The 19,939-nt window shown below is 41.4% G+C and overlaps 2 protein-coding genes across 2 annotated transcripts in view; one reads left to right on the top strand and one right to left on the bottom strand.

The window, feature by feature from the left end:
- LOC101850593 overlaps positions 1 to 1,047 on the top strand; it is a gene marked incomplete in the record, with an annotated part of 36,695 nt that extends 35,648 nt beyond the window's left edge. Inside the window, 1 exon segment of the mRNA XM_013087191.2 lies at positions 127 to 1,047. Within this exon segment, the coding sequence (XP_012942645.1) occupies positions 127 to 455 (329 nt within the window).
- Positions 1,048 to 8,438: 7,391 nt separating this feature from the next.
- Positions 8,439 to 19,939, bottom strand: part of LOC101848311 (RNA-binding protein 42) — a 17,941-nt gene continuing 6,440 nt past the window's right edge. Inside the window, exons 3-8 of the mRNA XM_005106790.3 lie at positions 19,180 to 19,356; positions 18,193 to 18,767; positions 16,930 to 17,065; positions 14,345 to 14,635; positions 12,689 to 12,883; positions 8,439 to 10,006 (exon numbers count right to left, since the gene is read on the bottom strand). Of these exons, the coding sequence (XP_005106847.2) occupies positions 9,894 to 10,006; positions 12,689 to 12,883; positions 14,345 to 14,635; positions 16,930 to 17,065; positions 18,193 to 18,767; positions 19,180 to 19,356 (1,487 nt within the window). The 3' untranslated portion in view covers positions 8,439 to 9,893. The remainder of the gene's footprint in view (positions 10,007 to 12,688; positions 12,884 to 14,344; positions 14,636 to 16,929; positions 17,066 to 18,192; positions 18,768 to 19,179; positions 19,357 to 19,939) is intronic.

A 19,939-nucleotide genomic window follows, 5' to 3' on the forward strand; every position in this document is an offset into this window, starting at 1 on the left:
TGTGTGTGTGTGTGTGTGTGTGTGTGTGTGTGTGTGTGTGTATGAGTGTGTGTGTGAGTGTGTGTGTGTGTGTTCCCACTCCGCCCTTTGAGAGTTTCTAATCACTTTGGTGTTCTCTGTCTACAGAGGTACAGGATGAATTTGAGCCGTATGAGTTGATTGACAAACCTGTCAAAGTCCAGAAATCCTCACCCGGAACCACACCTGAGGCAAGGAGCGCCCCCACCACCACGCAGACACCCAAGCAGAAAAAGCCCCCCATCGCCCCGAAACCTGCGATCCTTAGCAACCCGATGGCGGGGGAAAAGTCCCCACAACAGACAGACAAGGTTGGACCTGGCCAGCATTTATATGAGAACGTTGACAAAGCCAGACCGACAGACAGCAGGGACCTTGAGTTTGTAGGGGACGTCTACGCTGTAGTGAACAGGAAATCGCAGCAGAGTGAATCCTGAGTTAGTGGAGAGAAACAGATGGAGACAGGGCGCTTCAGAGACTCGAATCGTAATACAGTATAACACGGATAGCTCGAATTCGTGGGGACCGTTCTCGGTAGTTCGAAGGATATCTTACAAAGATAAAGAAGAAGATAAAAACCGGGATCACAGACACAGTTCGACAGATGCGTGATTTCGTGTCTTCTGTATTCGACCTATCCGTGTTATACTGTATTATCATTATCCTAAACACTATTATGGCCGCCGCTCTTTGATCTCTATAAAAACTTCGCTGCTCACAAATGAAGTGTAAAACACAAGCCTCGCGATAGTTGAGTGGGAGTGCAACCTTTCCGGACTTGGCCCTATTTTGGTTCCAAAAAGAGTCAAATGGCGCGCTCCATAGTGAGCTGGAACTATGTAAATGTCATGTCTTGGATAACAGTAATAGTAGCATGCAAGTCTATGGGACTGCTAACGCAAAGAGAGAGATTATGTGTGTTTTTGAAACGGTAGTGCCATGACGTCATTTGACAAAGCACTTTTTTAAAAACTCCGCTCCTGTAAGCAAAGATCGTGTATACAAGATAGTCCACTCCTCTCTTTGAGCCAATTAAAAAGTGTCCGCAAAATTCGGGAGCGCCTTCTTCGAAAAAGTGCGGATTTTGAAAACAGAGTTACCCTACTTGTATGAAAAATAATAAAAGTGAAACCAACAGACTGTGCTATTTCTATTCTTCTTTTGGAGAAACGAAAGAGAGCTTCAAAACAAAGACTGCAGCGCCATCTGAAGCAATGCGCGGACTTCTGCGGACGCTATTTTTTGGCTAAGTGAACAATTTCATTATGTGCGGTCTTTGCTATTTATAAGTAAACATCATTCAATTGATATATTATTGTATATCATTGAGACGATATTTTTGTTCTCCATTTGTCTTAGTTTTAAACCCCCTATTGTCGGTGTGTATGGTGCTAATTAGACCTTTGTTGGCCTGAATATAGACTATAGGTGGAAGTGAGAGCATGGAAAGGATTGGTGTTATACCTGGATACTTAGAAGTGTCATCTCTCACTCAGAGATTGACGTGTAATGACCCTCCATCTTTCACGGTCGCGAGCTGCCGTTACAAATTCTGCCATATCCAGGCCAGTCCATGACGTTCTTAATATGTTGTCCATCCATGTTATTCTTTGTATTCCTCTAGCTCTCCTGCCCCACAAAGATATTTCACACTTTTGTAATTATCTTGAGTGTTTGTGGGTATTTCACACAACTCGTACCACTCTGCAGTTGTCTTCCTCTTCCATTGTTCATGTTGATACTGAAACTGACTTTATTACTTTATTACTGCACTTTTTTTTTTACAATGCTTAGGCCGCCAGTTCACAGATTCTATATTCAACAAATCTACATTTGTTTATATGTTAAGGCCTTGACTCTCTCATAAGAAGATTCTCGTTAGAGGAGTTCACCATTTTTTTTGCTTCTTTTTTCTCTTTTCCCGGTCTCTGAGAACTAGTCTTTTGGTATTTTCCTGTCTCACATACCCTAAGGGTATCTTCAAAGTATCTTGATCGTTTATGTCAACACATGAAAACAAAATTGTCTTGAGTTTTAACCTGGACCCCGACTATGACAAGACCACCTGGACTGACGTGATGTCCCTGTGTTATAGCCGGACCCTGTTATAGCCGGACTCGGTTAAAGCCGGATCCTGTTATAGCAACACCCTGTTATAGTCATACCATGTTATAACTGGACTTTATTAAAGCCGGATCCTGTTATCGCTGTTATAGCCCGCACCCTGTTATAGCTACACCCTGTTCTAGTCGGACCCTGTTATAACCGGACTCTGTTACAGCCGTATCCTGTTAGAGGGCGTGGGTTCGAATCCCGTCAAAGGCCCGACATTGAGCCCTTGGGAAAGGCACTCTACATAAATTTTCCTCACTTTATCCAGGTGGGAACGGATATCCGGCTATAAACAGCGAAAGATCTTATCAGTTTGTTAGTATTTGAGCGAGTACAATCCGCAGCTTGTCGTGTATATTTCCCGGGGAGCCACTGTTTCTGAGTGTTCTGGGGTCTGCTGGGGTAATAAAAGTTGTAAAGCGTACAGGGCATGCTGTAGAACGCGGATATGCGCTGTACAAATGCAGTTATTACTATAAATATAGTAATCATTATGTGTCAAACGCACAGTGCCTACTTTTCATTCTACCACGTTCCCAGTCCCGTCACCCCACAGGAAAACGATGTGACGATGTGGTGCCAGACCTATGACACCAAAGTGTATCCAGCCCCCCACACCCCTCCATTTTTTTCTCCTGCATTCATGGTACGACACATTATACTCATTCTTTGGCATCTTGAAGGTCATATAGGCACAAATCGCCATTGATCGTTTTGCTTCATTTGCTTTTTTCTGATTTTTTATTTATTAATTGTTCTAGGATTTTCTGAGCTTGCATATTCCGAATGCCAGCTATAAACGAACTTTTTTTTTTTGGACTATACATTGTAAGTGATCGGGCTCAGGCAATTCATCATAAGCCTACTATAGCCGAGCATGCCTATTCCAAGTGCCTGCTATAAACGAACTTTTTTTGCTATACAATATGTACATTATAAGAGATGAGGCTCGAGGATTTAACGTGAACCTGCTATAGCCGAAGTCCTGTTACAATCCGAGATTGTTATAAGTGGACCCCACTGTATTGCTCTTAATGCATTGAGAAGTATGCGTGAGAAATGTTTGGCTTGTTATAGTCGGAGAAAACATTTTTAGACGCTTTGGTTTAGGTTTGTCTTTGTACATGTATATCCAGCTTAACCAAAGTGATGGTGTTTTGTCGGTTTTGTTTTTCTCTTTTTCCTACTCATTGTTGGTTTTAATTTTTGTGGTGCTGACGACTCACATTAAAGGAGAGTGGGATTTTTTATTTTGTAAGCTATTGGCAAGAAGATAATAATATTGTTGGCTTTTGTGAAATTTTGTTTCTCAGTTTCTGTTAGCATTTTCACTCGTTGCCTCATAGTACTTGTAACTATAAGCCTATGTAAGATACATCCACTTTGCTGTGCTGCTAAATTATTTACTTGATACGAGGCTCCTTATTATGGATAATAATCTCTTTTATATTTGTTACATTTTACTTGACAACACTTCGAGACTGTCATCGTTTTTCCTTGTTTTATCAGCGATATTTTACTTTATAATTGCACATCGAGTCACCCAATGTTTTCTCCTTGTATTAACGGATTGAACGATTCAAGTTTACACAATGAGTCGCTCGTTGTCCTCAGTTGTATTAATAGCTACATTATACGACAGCCTATTACAACGTGACTCCGTTGTTCTTTGTAGTTAAGAGGAAGGGGAAAGGGGGTGGGGGTATACATGATGTATAGATACTAAAATCGTTATTACTGGGCCGAACGACTTAAAACTTCGCCTGTAAGTTAATACTTGAACGAAAATCTTTAAAAAAAAACAAAACACAACAAAAAAGTACAATATCTATGCATTGAATGATTTTCATTTTAGTGGCCGCCAAGTTGAATATTACATCATTTAAACGAAATGCTCCTCCTCCGAACTTTACCAATGAAATTTTTGTTTGCGTTTCAGAAATAGGTAGGCAAGAGGGTTGTTATCATCAAATAAGAGTCGAGGTTGTTTTTTTATAGGTTGTTGAATATTTGAGTCATAATATGTCAAAGTTGGCCATCTAAAAATGGCATTTTCCCACCTAAATTTATACGAATTTTGGTGATAATATATATTCTGCAAGAGAAATTAGAAATCACAATCTCTTCTTATAAGATGAAACCACGCCCCTGGGCTATGCCAGATATAATTTTTAAAATCCATTGGTAAACTTCCAAGGAACAGGAACAGGTATTTAAAAAATAGATCTAATATGGTCAAAAAGAGAAAACATCATTTATATAACGAAAAGTTTGTTTCTTATTGCCAATAATGCATGTACCACAAAAAACATTTTAATTGGTCCATAAATACACGTGTAATTGCTACAGTAATTTGTAATGTAGCCTACTCGAGTCTGGAAAATCCCATTTAGCAGACCCCCCCCCCCCCCCCCCCCCACACACACACCTTTAATCACAAAGCAACATGTCAATAATTTAATTTATTACCACCCTATTGTATTATTGACATATTGTTACTTACTAACAGCAGCTCATCCCTAACACTCCACTCTTTTATTGGCTACAATGTACATCATTACAATGTGGATTAACCATTTCCTTTCATTTTGGTGGGGGGGGGGGGGGGGGAGGGGGGTTCATTTTAAACTTTCGATTGCAATTACAATGAAGCTCAGTCATTGTTCACTATTGTAGTTGTAGCATATTTTAGGTAGGAATTCCGAATTCGACATTTTCCGTTCACTACCTTTTTTTCAGTTTTATTTTTCGATTGCAATTTCAATGAAGCTCAGTCATTGTTCACTGTTGTTGCACATAAATATGCTTTTATTGTTATGTTCTCCATTGTTCCTTATTTCAACGAGGACCATTCATAGCAACCTGGACTGTAAAATTCAATTTCTATGATGTGAAATGAATTGTACCGCCCTTCGCAAGACTGAAAAGATTATTGCTTTAAGAGGTAGGACCTCCGAATTCAACCATTTCCTTTCATTACTTTTTTAAAAGTTTCGTCTTTCGATTACAACAGTAGCATAAACATTATCTTCTACGTTACGCCATATTTCAAGGTGGTACATTCCTGAAAAATCAATAATTCTATGTGAAATTGTATTGCCCTATGCAACACTGGTTAGATTATCATTTTATCAGGTAGGACCTCCGGATTTAAAATCCATCTCCGACAGGACTGAGTCAAGTAAGAAAATTCCCATAAAGTTTGTTTGTCTGTTTGAGTAAGGAGAAGCACATCGACACAATAGTGGTCATTTAATTTAATGCTGGGGGAAAGTAAGACATACAGACAGACAGAAACAACAGAGGGGGAGTAAAGAAGTAGGACCTACCAGAGGCGCCATCGCGTAAAGTAAAGTAAGTGCCTTTCCCAACGACACAATATCGGACTGAGGGGAGCCTCGAACCCTCAACCTCACAGTCTCAGTCCCATGTATATAAGCCGGGTTGCCTAACCGCTAGACCACCGACGCCTCATCTGTTTCTTCGAGCTCTGTGAATGTTTTGAAAGCTGTGTTGGAGTCTTCAGTCGATTTGTTTTTTTTTATTGTTCGTGCTTTTAATAACAGCATTGTTGGATATTGATAAGCAAAACTTTATCTATTGCTTGCTTGTCGTAAATTCTGATATAATATAATAATAATAATAATAAAAACATATAACATTTATACAGAGCATTTCCAAATAAGTAGCTCAATGCTCTTTACATTGGAACATCCATTTTCAAAACCTTTCGTACTACTTCCTTTTCTTTCATGCAATGTATATTTATGCACACACACACACACACACACACACACACACACACACTCACACACGGACTATTTTCATTCAGACATAGGCACAGAGCTAAAAAATAACGCTAAAAACTTTTGGAGGATAGATCTAGGCATGTAGGAACAGAAAATGCCTAACCCTATCCGTACGCCCTGGTGTCATTTTGTACCCCCGGGGTTGTATTCTTCACATTTTAATTTTAGAATACTTCTAGTGCGAAGATATCTTTGAAACTTTCAATATTTCTCAAAAGAATCATTTTGACAGACTTCTATGCAAAGCGTACAGATCGGATTAACGAAAGTGGTGGCACAGAGTTCCCCACGTCGTATAGAAACTATAGTACAACATGACGTACGGATAGGGTTAAGATATCTTTTGAGGCTATATCCTGCTGGTTACCCACAACCTATGTACGTAGTATGTATTTATTCTTCTGTGCTGCGATATATTTTTATTTTTATCAATCTTTCAGACCGCTGAGTATGCCAAAGTCGAGATTAAACTGTATGACGACAAAGTCTCTTCCTGGCTCCAAGTGTTCACTCACTCATTCACTCACTAACTCATTCACTCTTACTCTCACTCACTCACTTACTCATTCACTCACTCATTTACTCACTCATTCACTCACTTACTCATTCACTCACTCATTTACTCACTCACTCATTGATTCACTCACTCATCCACTCACTCACTGATTCACTCACTCTTTCACTCATTCACTTACTCATTCATTCACTCTCTCACTCATCCCTTGACTTCCATCGAGAGGGAAAACTGAGTGCAAAAGATGTTGAGATACTTCTCCATGTCCCTCTGGCTGTCACTCCGTCAAAAAGTTATCTCTACATGGCCCTCCTAACTGGTTTGGCCTCCACTAGAATCTCTGTCTTTAGGGCATTCCCAAAGGGTGGTTGGTTGGCGGGTGCTCTTGTGTGGTTTGCTTCTTCTTTCCTATCAAACATCTATCGTCCTTATCTCCCCTCCTTCTTTTTTAGGTCTATTACTCTTTTGTAACACCTCTAATCTTCTGGCGCTCATACGACATTATGCAGTTGCGAGTGCCGTAAAACCTCTACTAAAACGAAACTCGCAAAAGGGGAGGGGGTATTAACATGTTCTATACACAGTAGAATTGTAAATGGGCTGATTTACCAATGCCATGTTCATACTGTGCCAGAACAACATAGGGGGGGAACTGCTGTTTTTTCTTTCCCCATCCTAACTATCATTTTCCCACTACTTCTTTTGTATGTTTGTCACTCTCTTGCGAACTACTATTTCCGTGGTGCCTTGATGGTAGAAGCAGCATTTGGACTGCTCTGCTGACATTAATCCCTTGGCGCTCATATGACTTTATGGAGTTGCGAGCGCCGTAAAACTTTACTGAAACAAAACATTTTCTCAACAGTAAACCAGTCTATTCTTTCAAATTCTTCGATATTGTCGGACCAGCTTTGCCTTCGTCTTCCTCTTTTTTCGACCGCCTCCAGCAGTCTCTGCATGGTGGTTTTTGCAAGGCTTTCATAAATAATAATAGATGGCATTTGTTTGTACAGTGCAAATTCACAGTCAACAACAAGCACAAAACGCTTTACAATCTATATTACTATATTATTACATGTACCTCAGCAGACATGATGGCATTCTGAAATAATCTCAATTTCCTGGGAAGTATAGAGCGCAAGCTGCTATTTTACCGGCGCTAAAAACAAGGCTTTCAATTTCATGCCGGACTGTACGTCCAAATCAGGCGAGTTTTCCCCTTTTTTACACCAGCGTCTGTGGTGTAGCGTTAGGCGCTTTTCTATTGCAGACAGGAGACCCGAGTTTGACTGACTCCCAATAGGGATAATTGTCATCGAGTATCTCGGTCTTTCTGCTGGGATGTTGATTCTGTTTTAGCTCGGGTTGGCCTGACAGGCAGGGTTGAAGCCCACCTCCTAAATGATCTAGACTGTGTTGATGGGGTGTAAAAACATTTGAAGAAAAGAAAAAAAAAAGAAGCAACATTAAAGTTAAAAAAAAAACATTCTTCTTTACTTTATATTATTATTATTATACAAGAACCAGCAGTGGTACTCAAGTTGGCGTGGCAATAGAAGCAGCTCTTCAAGGATAAATTAAATTAGCGCAACACCTTTGAAAAGATGTTGAAGCTGCAGACCATAGTTGAGCTTCCAACAACTGTACCTCCTCTATACATGTACTATTTTCAGACACACCTTATATTATCTGCAGACATACATGTACAAATGAAACAGACAGACAGAAACAACAGAGGGACTATTATGAGGTAGCACTTACGAGTGGCGACATCTAACCATCTGCTTTGCTAAAGAGAAAAATCTCCAATTATTGATGATTAATTTCTATTAAGTTAATTTCAAATATGTGTTACATATGGTCAAAATGCATAACTGAGATGGTTAAATCCATTAGTCTTTTGTAAATTTTGATTGACTTATATACATCATTTCGACATGTTGGTAAGATAATAATATGCTATAAATTCATGAACACAAAGAGTCTTTTCATACAAGATTACACAACTTTTATTCTCTTCGCAAAGCATCCACAATCAAACTAAAACTGTCAGTAAGATTGACGTTTCTCACAAGCATGACCAAACTGAGGTGAACAATGAAACATTATAAAAGAGATGCCGTTTGTAGGTGTAAGTTTCAAACTGTTCATCTTCTTCGCATTTTCAAACCAGACTATACGGTGTGAAACCTGTCCAGAATATGAGCGGTGTGAAACCTGCCCAGAATATGCATGTGTATCTTTAGAAACACTCACATTCTAGGGCAACTGACATATGTCAAAGTTGCAACAATGAATTCCATTCACGCATGAGTAACTCCTCCAAAACTCCCACAAACTTACTACCATTCACTCCCATACATCGACTCACATACAAATAAAAGCACCCACATTCTTGCATAAAACTGTCAAATAGTCAGATACTACTTTACAATCAGACAGAGAGAGTTCTCCCCCAGTGCTCCCCGCCCAACTACTGCCACAGACACTCACCGGTGATCAATCAAACTGTCACATACATGTACTACTGTCCATCAAACAGTCACTTACTACTTTACAGTGGACACCCACTGGAGGTCCATCAGTCACATACTACTGTCCATCAAACAGTCACATACTACTGTCAATCAAACAGTCACATACTACTGTCCATCAAACAGTCACATACTACTGTCCATCAAACAGTCACATACTACTTTACAGTGGACACCCACTGGAGGTCCATCAAACAGTCACATACTACTTTACAGTAGACACCCACTGGAGGTCCATCAAACAGTCACTTACTACTTTACAGTCAGACTGAGAGAGCTTTCTCCCCTGACCTCTACGTCCAACTACTACTTCAGACACCCACCGGTGGTCAATCAGTCAGATACTACTCTACAGTCATAAGAGAGTTCTCGCCCAGAATTCCACGCCTAACTGTCGCTGCATACACCTATCGGTGGTCCATCAAATTGTCACATACTACTTTACAGTCAGACAAAGAGAGCCCCCACCCCCCACCCCCCGACCTCGACGTCCAACTAATACTGCAGACACCCACCGGTGGTCCATCAAACTGAGAACAATGTACCGTGGAGTCCGCTTAACTGAAATCTGTGGGTCTGTCAGAGTTTCCTCCGTTTAGCTGAGTTTTTGGATTAGACAGGTTGCACAAATAGAAGGAAAAAAAGCCCTGGGAAGTTTATTTTCTTTCAGTTAAGGGCTGTTTTAGGATTTATTGTATTCGGTTTAAGCAGACTCCAAAGTATATTCCTTTATGGCCTTTTGGAAAAGATCCGGCTTCAGACCCTGTGTTCATGAGATGCTTTTATGAAAAGCCATTTACGCTTTCGGAAAAATAACATTCCGACTGGTGGAGAACAATGCACCTTAAGGGAAGAGGGAAAAAAGGGAGGGGGGGAATTTGGAGCTAAATTAAATGTTCCTAGCGATCATTTGAGTCCTAGCCTCTTCTTTTCCTTTTCTTTCTTCTTAACCACCTCGATGTTTCTGTCCTTCCAGTTGCTCTTCCTCAGCTTGATGGGTCTGTTGCCAACGTACTTCCCTGGAGGAGAACAGACAGATAAGTATACATGTCAGACATATAGACAGATATGTTAGACAGACAGACAGGCACACAAGGGAATGTGTCATACTAAGTTAAAGGGAACAGATACCATCAAAATTGTCCAAGACGGCCACCCAATCGCTACCCCAGTGCTTTCTTGTTCTATCTCCATTTTTAATAACAGTGAAAACAGTTCATAACAAAAATTGAGCTTAAGAAGAAGTCACATTTTCAATGTAAAAAGAAAAAAAAATGGAGAAAGGACAAGAAAGCACTGAGGTCGCACAATGGTGATGAAAAAAGTTCTTGTTTAACTGCTTCAGCCTGCAGCGCTGCTCACTGCTGCTGACTGTGTCCTGTGTTTTCACACAGAGCTGTTCAGAGCAGATCTTTTGTATTGCTCCCTTTCTTCACATCGCTTTCCTCTCTTCTTTTTTTCCCTTACCACTTACATTTCATCCCTTTTTGCTGGTGTCACCGAAAAGTACTTTTTATACTGAACATTTCTATATGCGAAACAGGTCAGACCGAAGGGCTAGAACCCAAATGGCCGCTGGATCGGAAAAGTAAAGTAAAAGTATATGCGAAACATAGTGTTTTATCAAATTTAGATACTTCTTTTTTAACTTTTAGTGAGACCACCAGTGAGGTCACGAAGCGATCACAAATTAATTTGCTTGCAGAGTCAAAATTATCTGCGGGCTAAATCAGTTAAAGACAGGTAGACATCCAGGACAGTGTCATTGTGATATTCAAAAATAACAAAGGGGGGGGGGGGGGGGAGGATAATGAAGTGTAGGCGATTGGCTGGTGCTTTGTTGTAGTTTGATGGTTTGATTCATCTCTTCTATCCTACTTCTACCGCCCTTGTCTCTCCTCCTGCTTTTCTCAGCATGTTACTCTCTATTGATGCCTCAAATCTTTGGCATTTATGTGACCTATTCGTGTTGAAAGTGTCGTAAAACTCATTACTCATTCTAACTAAAGTAGGAAGTGGTTGTTTGTACAGGTGGACAGGAGAGCAGGTTTGACAACATATACAGGGAGGAGGTCTGGCAGGCTTTTGGGGTGGGGGGGTGGGGGGGCACAGAGTGAGTGGAGACGGAGAAGGAGAGAAAATAAAGGGAGGGAGAAAAAGAGATGGAAGGACAAAATGAGACAGGATTGGAGAAAGAGAGAAAGAGAGAGAGTGAGAGTGAAAGAAAGGGAGGGTTGGAGATGAAGGGAGAGAGAAAAAGTAAGAAAAACTATTATTTGAAATAGTCATAAAATGAGCAAAATGTGGGTTGAAAAGGACTATTTAAAAGTTGTCATGCATACCCTGTATTGCCGAAATCTGTAAAATAAAATCTTTAAAAAAATTTTTTTAGTAGAGGGTTTTACGGCGCTCGCAACTGCATAAGGTCATATGAGCGCCAAGGGGTGGGTGTCAACAGAGAAGTCTTTACAGGGAATCAGACTTACTCTGCTCAAGTCTCTAGCTTCAACAGCACAAGGTCTACTTCAACTATCAAGGCACCCCGGAAAAAGCAGGTCACAAGAGAGTGACAAACATACAAAAGAAGTAGAGGATAATGACCATAGTAAGGATGAGGAAAGAAAAAGCAGCAGTTCCCCATTGTCGATCAGGCACAATTATGAGCGTGACATGAATCAGCCCTTTTAAAATTCTACTGTGCTTGAACGAGAAATGTCCCCCCTTTGGGAATGGCCTAAAGACACTACAGTCAGTGGCACTGCCCTGGGGGGAGAAATAAAATCTTTCCGCTAGTTTACTTCCATAAACTTTCAAAAGTCACAGTAAGAGTTGTGTATGCATGTGAAAATAGGATTTCAGTTTTGACCTTCTCAGTTATAAAACACGATCAACAGCTTTTTGGCAACTGTAGAATGCATCTCTTCAGTATTTTATCTCGTAAAACTACGCTGCTATAAACTGACATATCGCCTTTTTTCCATTTTGATGTGAAAACTTTTTATTTGTTAAATCGAAAGCTAGATCCAACTTGTGTGAAAAAATCAAAGTGAAACTGTATGTGTCCTGGTCATTGAATAAATTTGAATTCAAATTTTGGAAGAACGCTATTTTTCAATGGTGACACTGACAAAAAAAGCTTTTTCTCGAAACAACTGGGAATAAAAAAAAGGTGTTTTATCAGCTTACGCCAATACATGTGATCAGAAGGAAAGACAAGAGGCAAAGTCAGTTCAAGAATTCTAGAAGCAACAGGGAAAAAGGACACCTGACAACCACCCAAAGACCAAAAAATATGAATTCTCCTCAGAATCCTCTAACGGAATCTCTAAAACCCCTGTCGATTGAGAATACAGAACTTAGAGACCACAGCAAATAAACATATTTTTAAAATACATGTATATAAATGCAATTTTTAAAAGTGTATTGTTAAGTCATTTAAGATAAGTTGAATACGACCTGACAGGTTTTTGCTTTTCCCTGTTCCTAAATGACCGTTATGGTGTTTAGTTTCATTTTAATGAGTAAACTGGAGGTGCAGAACAACATGGGTCATTTAAAGATAGGAAGAGCAAACTAAACCAACTGAACCAATACAGGGAAAGAAAGTAAGTAGGACCTACTGGTGGCACCCTCCACCCACCCAAAATATGGTGTCTCAATGAGGTTCACTTTACTTAAACAAAAAATTTTAAAACTCTCACCGTTCATTTCTCTCATGGCTCGAGTGAAGTCCACAGGGTCTTTGAAGCTGACAAAGCCGTAGCCCTTGGTCTTGTTCGTCCTTCGGTCTCGTACAACCTTGGCCTTGAGGAAGCCGGGATATTTGTTGAACGCCCGAACAAGGGTCTCGTCTGTCACTTCATTACCCAGGTCACCGCAGAACATGCGGAAGTCGTCTGAAACCATTACAAAGAGAAGTGAGCGCTAGGTGTGTGTGTGTGTGTGTGTGTGTGAGAGAGAGAGAGAGAGAGAGAGAGAGAGAGAGAGAGAGAGAGAGAGAGAGGTGTGCGTCTGTGTGTATGTGTGTTGCAGTACACGTAATGTGCTACAAGTGTTTAAATGGTCTGGTACCATGGTATCTTTTTAAGTTAATAATTGAGTGTTCCATCTTGAAATGTATGATCCATTAGTCATTAGTATAAAACAAGAACGTGTCTTGTAAAACTTTTTAAAATGGAGGCAAGGTGGTTTCGACAGCTGTTCCCTGAAGAATTCCCCCCCCCCCACTCCTCCCCCCAATTACACTAAAAGGCCCTACTTTGACCAAATTTGAATCTGATCTAAAAACACATTTATTCAAATCTCATGTTCAAGTGCGATTAGTAGTGACAGTGACTGTCCTTTTGTGTATGTGTTCTTTGACAAGTTACAAGTGTATATGTATTTGAAGGAATTGCCATATGTGTCATGACGTGGTGGAATCAGGAGCTTGTCAATTTTTGGGTATGTGGAGTTTTGGTATTATCTTAAAGTTTTTTCAGTTGTCTTGCTTTCAGTGGAAAAAATGTACACCTGTCTTGAATAGAAGTCAAGAAATTGGAGATTGAAGAAAGTGGGTTTCAAAGGTAGAATTAGTGAGAAAATGGCCGCCAAAGTTTGGTTATTTCCATAGCTTGATAGTCGTGGAAACTGAAATCCTACATTTTTTGTTCCTTCAATCAACGTTTTTCAGTAAAATCCCTCCCAGAAATGTATTCTTAATTGGACAATAAAGGTGTTATGTCAAAAAACCAAAATTCGATAAAAAATGCCAATTGGTAGAAAAAAGGCAGTTTCTTTAATTACATTATTTTGACGAGCGCCTGATTTCATCACGTGCCTCACATATGTCAAATGGACCAGTATGCATGAAATGGTGATTTGAATCTTATCTAAATGTGAAGCACTTAGAGATATCAGGGAGTGAGCACAGTAGAAGTGATCTTTATTATTATTATCATCATTATTATCATTATTATTATTGTTATTATTTTTACTATTATTATTATCATTATTATTCTTATCAGCATTCTGCTAACTTCAGTGATGCCAACGGTATGGCACAAAGCTAAAAAATAAGCATTTTCATAATGTATCAGGTATGTCATAAGGCAAGGAAGGGTTAATAACACAAAAGCTAATACGAGGTGCCCATTGGGGGATCCGGTCTGGTCGGGACGGCTTGCTAGCCAGATTGAGGGCGCAAAGCGGCTATCGTGGTACAGGCCGATTGCACCCGACTCATCGTCTAAAAAACAAATATTTTAGTTTTCAAGCGAAGAGCGGGGCAATCGCCCCCGACCTGACCCGACCCCATCCCATCTACAGTGGGCACCCTGTACAAGGAGACAAACAGAGCTGCGGTAGTCCCATCTCACCTTGCTGCCACTCTGACAGCGTAGGGTCCTCCCAAGTAGTGTTGGCTGCCAGACGGATGAACTTTTTTTCTTTCTTCTTTTTCTCCTTCTTGGAGGTGGGAGGCGGCACGTTGGCAACCATCATCCCCTGATTGGGCACGCCGGGGGTCACGGAGGTCGTGGCCATGATGCCCCCGATCATGGTACTATGAGGGGCCACGTCCATGTCAGTCACTGACCGGTCCTCCTCTGTCATTTTGGCAAAGGATGACGGGGTCAGGGGAATGCTGGGTCCAATCTGGTCGGTCGATTCTTCGGAAACACAAGGGTGGAGAGACATATTAGTTTGAATTTCGCGTGAGTATAAAAGAAGAAATGCGGGAAGACATGGAATAACATCAAGAGGCTAGCCCAGGATAGAGAAAGGTGGAAAATGTTTGTTCATGGCCTATACCCTAGTGCAAGGTGAGAAAGGCAATGATGATGATGATGATAAAAGAAGAGCATCGACATAACCACTGTCATTTAACGCTGGGGGGAGGGGGGGGGGAAAGACGCATAAACAGAAACAAAAGGACAGAAAAGAAGTACAACGTACTACTGTAAAGATCCTACTTTATACATTCACAAATATAATTCCACAAACCAGGGTTCTGCATTATTTTTCCTTATACTTTATTTCAAATTGACAAAGACAAATCTTTTTCACCTAACATGGAGAAATACAGTGGAATTCGTAATAGCGTTTTGTGTAGATCATTACAGGCACTGAGCAAGTAATGTATAAAGAAAAGTAACAAGTAGTGCCTGAAATGCCTGCATATTAAGAGCTATGTAAAAAAAAAAAGACCAATTCGTTCAAATACACGCCTGTGTCATCTCGATTGTTTACCAAAAAGTTGTGTTGCAGTGTAGAGCCAAGTATACGGCTACTTTTGATTTCATAGACCAGGGCACAATTCATGACATAAATCTACATCAAGACTAGCTTATCATAGTAATAATGATCAGTTGCCGAGTGGAAAAAAAAAAAGACTGTGACACGTTTGTATTTGCGACGTTCAACGCCCAGACCGCTAGTGCCCCCCCCCCCCCCCACAGTCACATGTGTGCAGGCCGCCCACCCGACCCAGACACATGCGAGAGTAGACACGTGCGCGTGCAACAACGTATATATTGGTGTGAAAAAAGGCTGCCGATCGGCCATGTGCAATCGGTTAAGTGAATAACGGTTCACGATACAGGTGCAATGGATGGTGTCCGGGAATAGATAAAGTTCATTCTGGAAGAAAAATGAGCAGAGGGCTGTTCACGCTGGAAGAGACCTTGTTGAATCTTAGCTCGCTGATTTAAGCGTTCGTTGAATCTGGGTTATTCTCATTGATTATAAAGAAGAAAAGAAACGGGGAATTTATCTCCTCTTGATGAATCAGAGTTCTCGTTGAATCCGAGTTCCACTGTTCTTCAAAGCCTTCTACAACAGCAAGGACAACTTCTAGCACATATACAACCCTCCTCTCCCCCCCCTCCCAATATCTTAACACATTACACCCTACCTCGCCCGCGACTTTCCTTACGCACTCCACCCTAACTCGCCTGGAACCGCCTGCGCTGACCTAGCGTCATTAGAAAACTTCGCCTTGACGAGACTCCGGGGCCGAGATTTTGATTTGCAAAATTATTGCAAAATGTTCCTTTTTCCGTTTGATACCGAAATGAATTTTTTCGGGTTAGTAGTTTTAGTATTAGAGTTGATCGAAGTGCGATCGCCTTTCCGACACTTCGAAGGTGTTTCGACTTGTTGAAAAGCAACACAACTGTGTTCGAAAAAGGAAATAATGATGGATGTGAGCAAAAACAATAATATGACAAATCAAATAAATCAGATTTTGATGAAAACGTTGTAGCAAGAGCTTGAGGCGATTCAGATTTATCAGATGTAGAATTTACATCTAAGGCCTGACTGCAAGGCTGAGAGTGAGAGTGACGGGTCGGACACCCTGATTTAACAAAAGTTAGAACATTTTTAACAGTTGGTGCATACATAAAGTTATATTTTTCTGAAACTACATTCATTTTTCTTTTTCACTTTTATTTTTTCAGGATTTTCTGAATTTGTTTAGTATTTTTCAAACGTGTTTTTTAAACGTTTGTATTTACAGGAGGTGGGTTCCTTCCCCTTGCTTAGGATCTAGGAATGGACTTCTCGTCCAGACCCTTAGGCTTAGGGTGTAATGTGTTAAAATTCTTTCATCTAAAAAAAAAAATAAATAAACACAGATGCCATTGGAATTTTGTGAAAATAAATGAAAATTTATGAAGTTGCATTTGCAATCAAAAGACAGAGGATAGACACAACTTATGCAGGATTTTAAAAAAAAATGCTGAGAATAATAACTGTTCCTCTTACCCTGTTCTGCTTGATGAAAATGACATAAATGTCTAGATTCATTCTTTTTTCTCTTTGAATGTTACACCTCTAATCTCCAGCACTTATATGACCTATTTGTGTAGCTAGAGCGGTAAAATTATTACTAAAACTTAATGAAACACCAACTCCAACTAACACACAGCAGCAAACACGCACCAACCACAACTTCACCTACCTCTCCCCTCCGCACTCGCCTCGCCAGTTTTGAGTTTCTTTTTCTTCTTCTTCTTCTCTTTCCTTTCAACGGTGATCTGTGGGGCGGCTGAGTACACCACTTTGGGCTGGGCTATAATGACTGGCTTAGCCGAGATCTGGTGAAGAAACATAAATTCTTCACTCGTATATATCATATCATCCACGCCCTGTTGGAATCTCGCAGACTCCCAATTAAAACATTTTTACACAAGAAACAAACAACAAAAAAACCCACCTAAAATCTGTACAGCAAGGTTAAAGTTAACATTTAGGAAACCAACTTCTTTCAATGTATTGCGATGGGCTTTGGACAAAAATCCTGTAAAGAAGCATGTGTTTTATCCGAGAGCATTATTATGAAATCTGAGTAAGTGACAAAACACCCTTTGGTCAACGAGGTTCTCCGTTTCAAGCGCAGCTCCTTTAAACCTCGCAAAGATGTTAGAGAGGTTAGAACCGAACAATGCGAGGCTATCTGGTTGCTTGCTCCATTCTAACCTAACTATCTTTGGGGTGTCTTTAAACGCACATATTTAACACACTCTGGGTTGTTTTATGATGTCCCGATGGTCAACTGGTGAGCTATTACACATTTTGTGTGGATGAAAGTTTCCAGCAAATCCTAGATTAAAACACCCAAAGACATTCTCAGCATCCTGCCAAGCATATTGCACACCCTCAAACCATTACAAAGTGACAAGATCTTTCACTGTCAATAGCCAGGTACCCATTCCCACCTGGGAGAAGTGAAGAAGGTTTGAGTAAAGTGCCTTTCCCATGGACACAACTCTGGACCCCTGATGCTGGAGAGCCCAGAAGGCTTTGAAGTACAATGCTGTCAATCACCACTAGAGCATGCACCCGTTCTCCTAAATTCACTACCTTGCTAGAGTAAAAGTTGCACACGACTGATAGAAACAGAATTCAAGATAAAAACTGGATTTAATGCAGATCTGAGCGGGGCTCTATGACCAGAGAAAAAAAACAACAACAAAATCGAAGGACTCCCAATTTTATCGGAGTACTTGGAAAGTGTGGGTTAAGTACTGCACTTACTTCTATAGTTTTAGCAACTGTTTTACGGCAATTGCAACATAATAAGGTCAAATAAGTGCCAAAGATTAGCGGTGTTACAAGAGAGTAACAAACACAAAAAAGGAGGGGAGATAAGAAAGATAGGTGTTTGATAGGAAAGAAGGAAAAAACCACCCCAGAACACCCTCCAGCCACCCACAACACTTACTTCTGCGGCAGGCGTCATGTACTGGACATTTCCTGCCTCAACACCAGGAGGCCTGGGGGGAGGCACCACCTGGGGTCCCGGGGCCGGCATACCAGCAGGGGGTCCCATTGGTGGGGCCATGTGAGGAGGCCCTGGCCCCATAGCCATGGGTGGTGGGGGAGGAGGAGGAGGGGGCCCCAGGTTTGGACCGTGAGGCCCCATATTTGGCCCGTGAGGCCCCATGTTTGGACCCTGATGTCCCATCATGGGGTGAGGAGGAGGAGGTGGCGGGGGACGCATGGGCCCTGGAGGCCCTCCCATCGGGGGTCCGGGCGGTCCTGGTGGTCCGGGAGGTCCTGGGGGCCCTCCTCCCATGGGGTGGCACATGGGCCCCCCCATCCTCATGGGCGGTCGGCCAAAAGGCGGCCGGTGGCCTGGCGGAGGCTGTGGGGGGCGGTGCCTCAGCTGTGGGGGCATAAAGGAGGGTCGCGGCACATTAGGCCCCTCCCCTGGGCCGTAGGGTTTGAATGATAGGGTGGAGCCCTGGTTGGCCCTGCCTTCGGGCTCTGGTGGGGGAGGAGGGGGAGGAGCCAGCACTGAAACCAGACACAAAACCTCAGATTATTTTTAAGGCGACATTTCTTTTCCACAAGTACAAAGATGCTATCATGTACATATCCACAATAAATGGATAACCAAACAGTGATATAAATAAGCTGAAATTTTTAACCATGTCCCCGACGAACCCCCGATCCCACAAACCTCACGATTATGAGCCCGGTAGCCTAACCACTAGGCCACCGATGCCACAATTAGAAATTTAAAAATTCAATAAAATTCATTCCAATTAAATATAAGAAATTCAATTCAATATAAAAAATGGAATTGAATTCATTTCAATTAAATGTACTTAAAAATTCATTTAAGTACCTTTCAATTACATATTAAAAAATTCAGTTAAACTCTTTTCAATTTAATATTTAAAAAATCAATGCTTGTCTGTGTAACCTGATGCGAGAGACATATCCTGTGAGACTGGCCTCTGTGGAGGGGCAGACCTGGGGAGGGACTGTGGGGGTGGGGGAGGTGGTGGCACCAGGGGACCTTGCGGTCGGCCAGGCCTCTCATCGATGTCGTGGAACTCGTTGCCCGGTACAGGTTCTTGGAACTTTCTCTTCTGACCAACTGGGAGTAAAAAAAGAAAGAAAAAGAAGTGAAATTCAATTATTGGGGGCTCTCATGGTCTAGAGATTAAGGTGTTTGCCTCTCATTCAAAGAACCCTGGTTCGAATCCGGGTAGTGACGGGAAAAATTTTCTTCTCTAAAATTGTCTCCTTTCACCTCCTTTCCCGCTCTCAAACAATATTCTGTCGTCTGCTTTCGTCTCCACTTTCTGCCCTCACCCCCTCACCTCCTTTGCCCCGATCCGATCTCTATCGGCGGAAAATAACTAATTCGCCCTTAAGTGAGAGGTGTAACTCTCATGAAACTGAAGATGAATTTCACTTTATTTTCTATTGTTCACACTTTGTCCATCAAAGGAAATTGTTAATCCCCCCCCCCCGACTCGGCCCAGTGACAGAAATATGAAATGTTTGACCCATGATAAGAGATATGTACTAGGGCTGGGTCACGAGCTCGAGAACGGAACTGAATCGTCACTCTTTCCTGCGGAACGCTATTCACGATTCACTTCAGCGGAACGCGGAACAGTATCGCCAAACGATTCCCGATTCACTCCCCTGTCGCTGTCACCACCTTGTGGCTT

This window comes from Aplysia californica, unplaced genomic scaffold (assembly GCF_000002075.1).
Source record: "Aplysia californica isolate F4 #8 unplaced genomic scaffold, AplCal3.0 scaffold00556, whole genome shotgun sequence".
In the NCBI taxonomy this organism is placed as follows: domain Eukaryota; kingdom Metazoa; phylum Mollusca; class Gastropoda; order Aplysiida; family Aplysiidae; genus Aplysia; species Aplysia californica.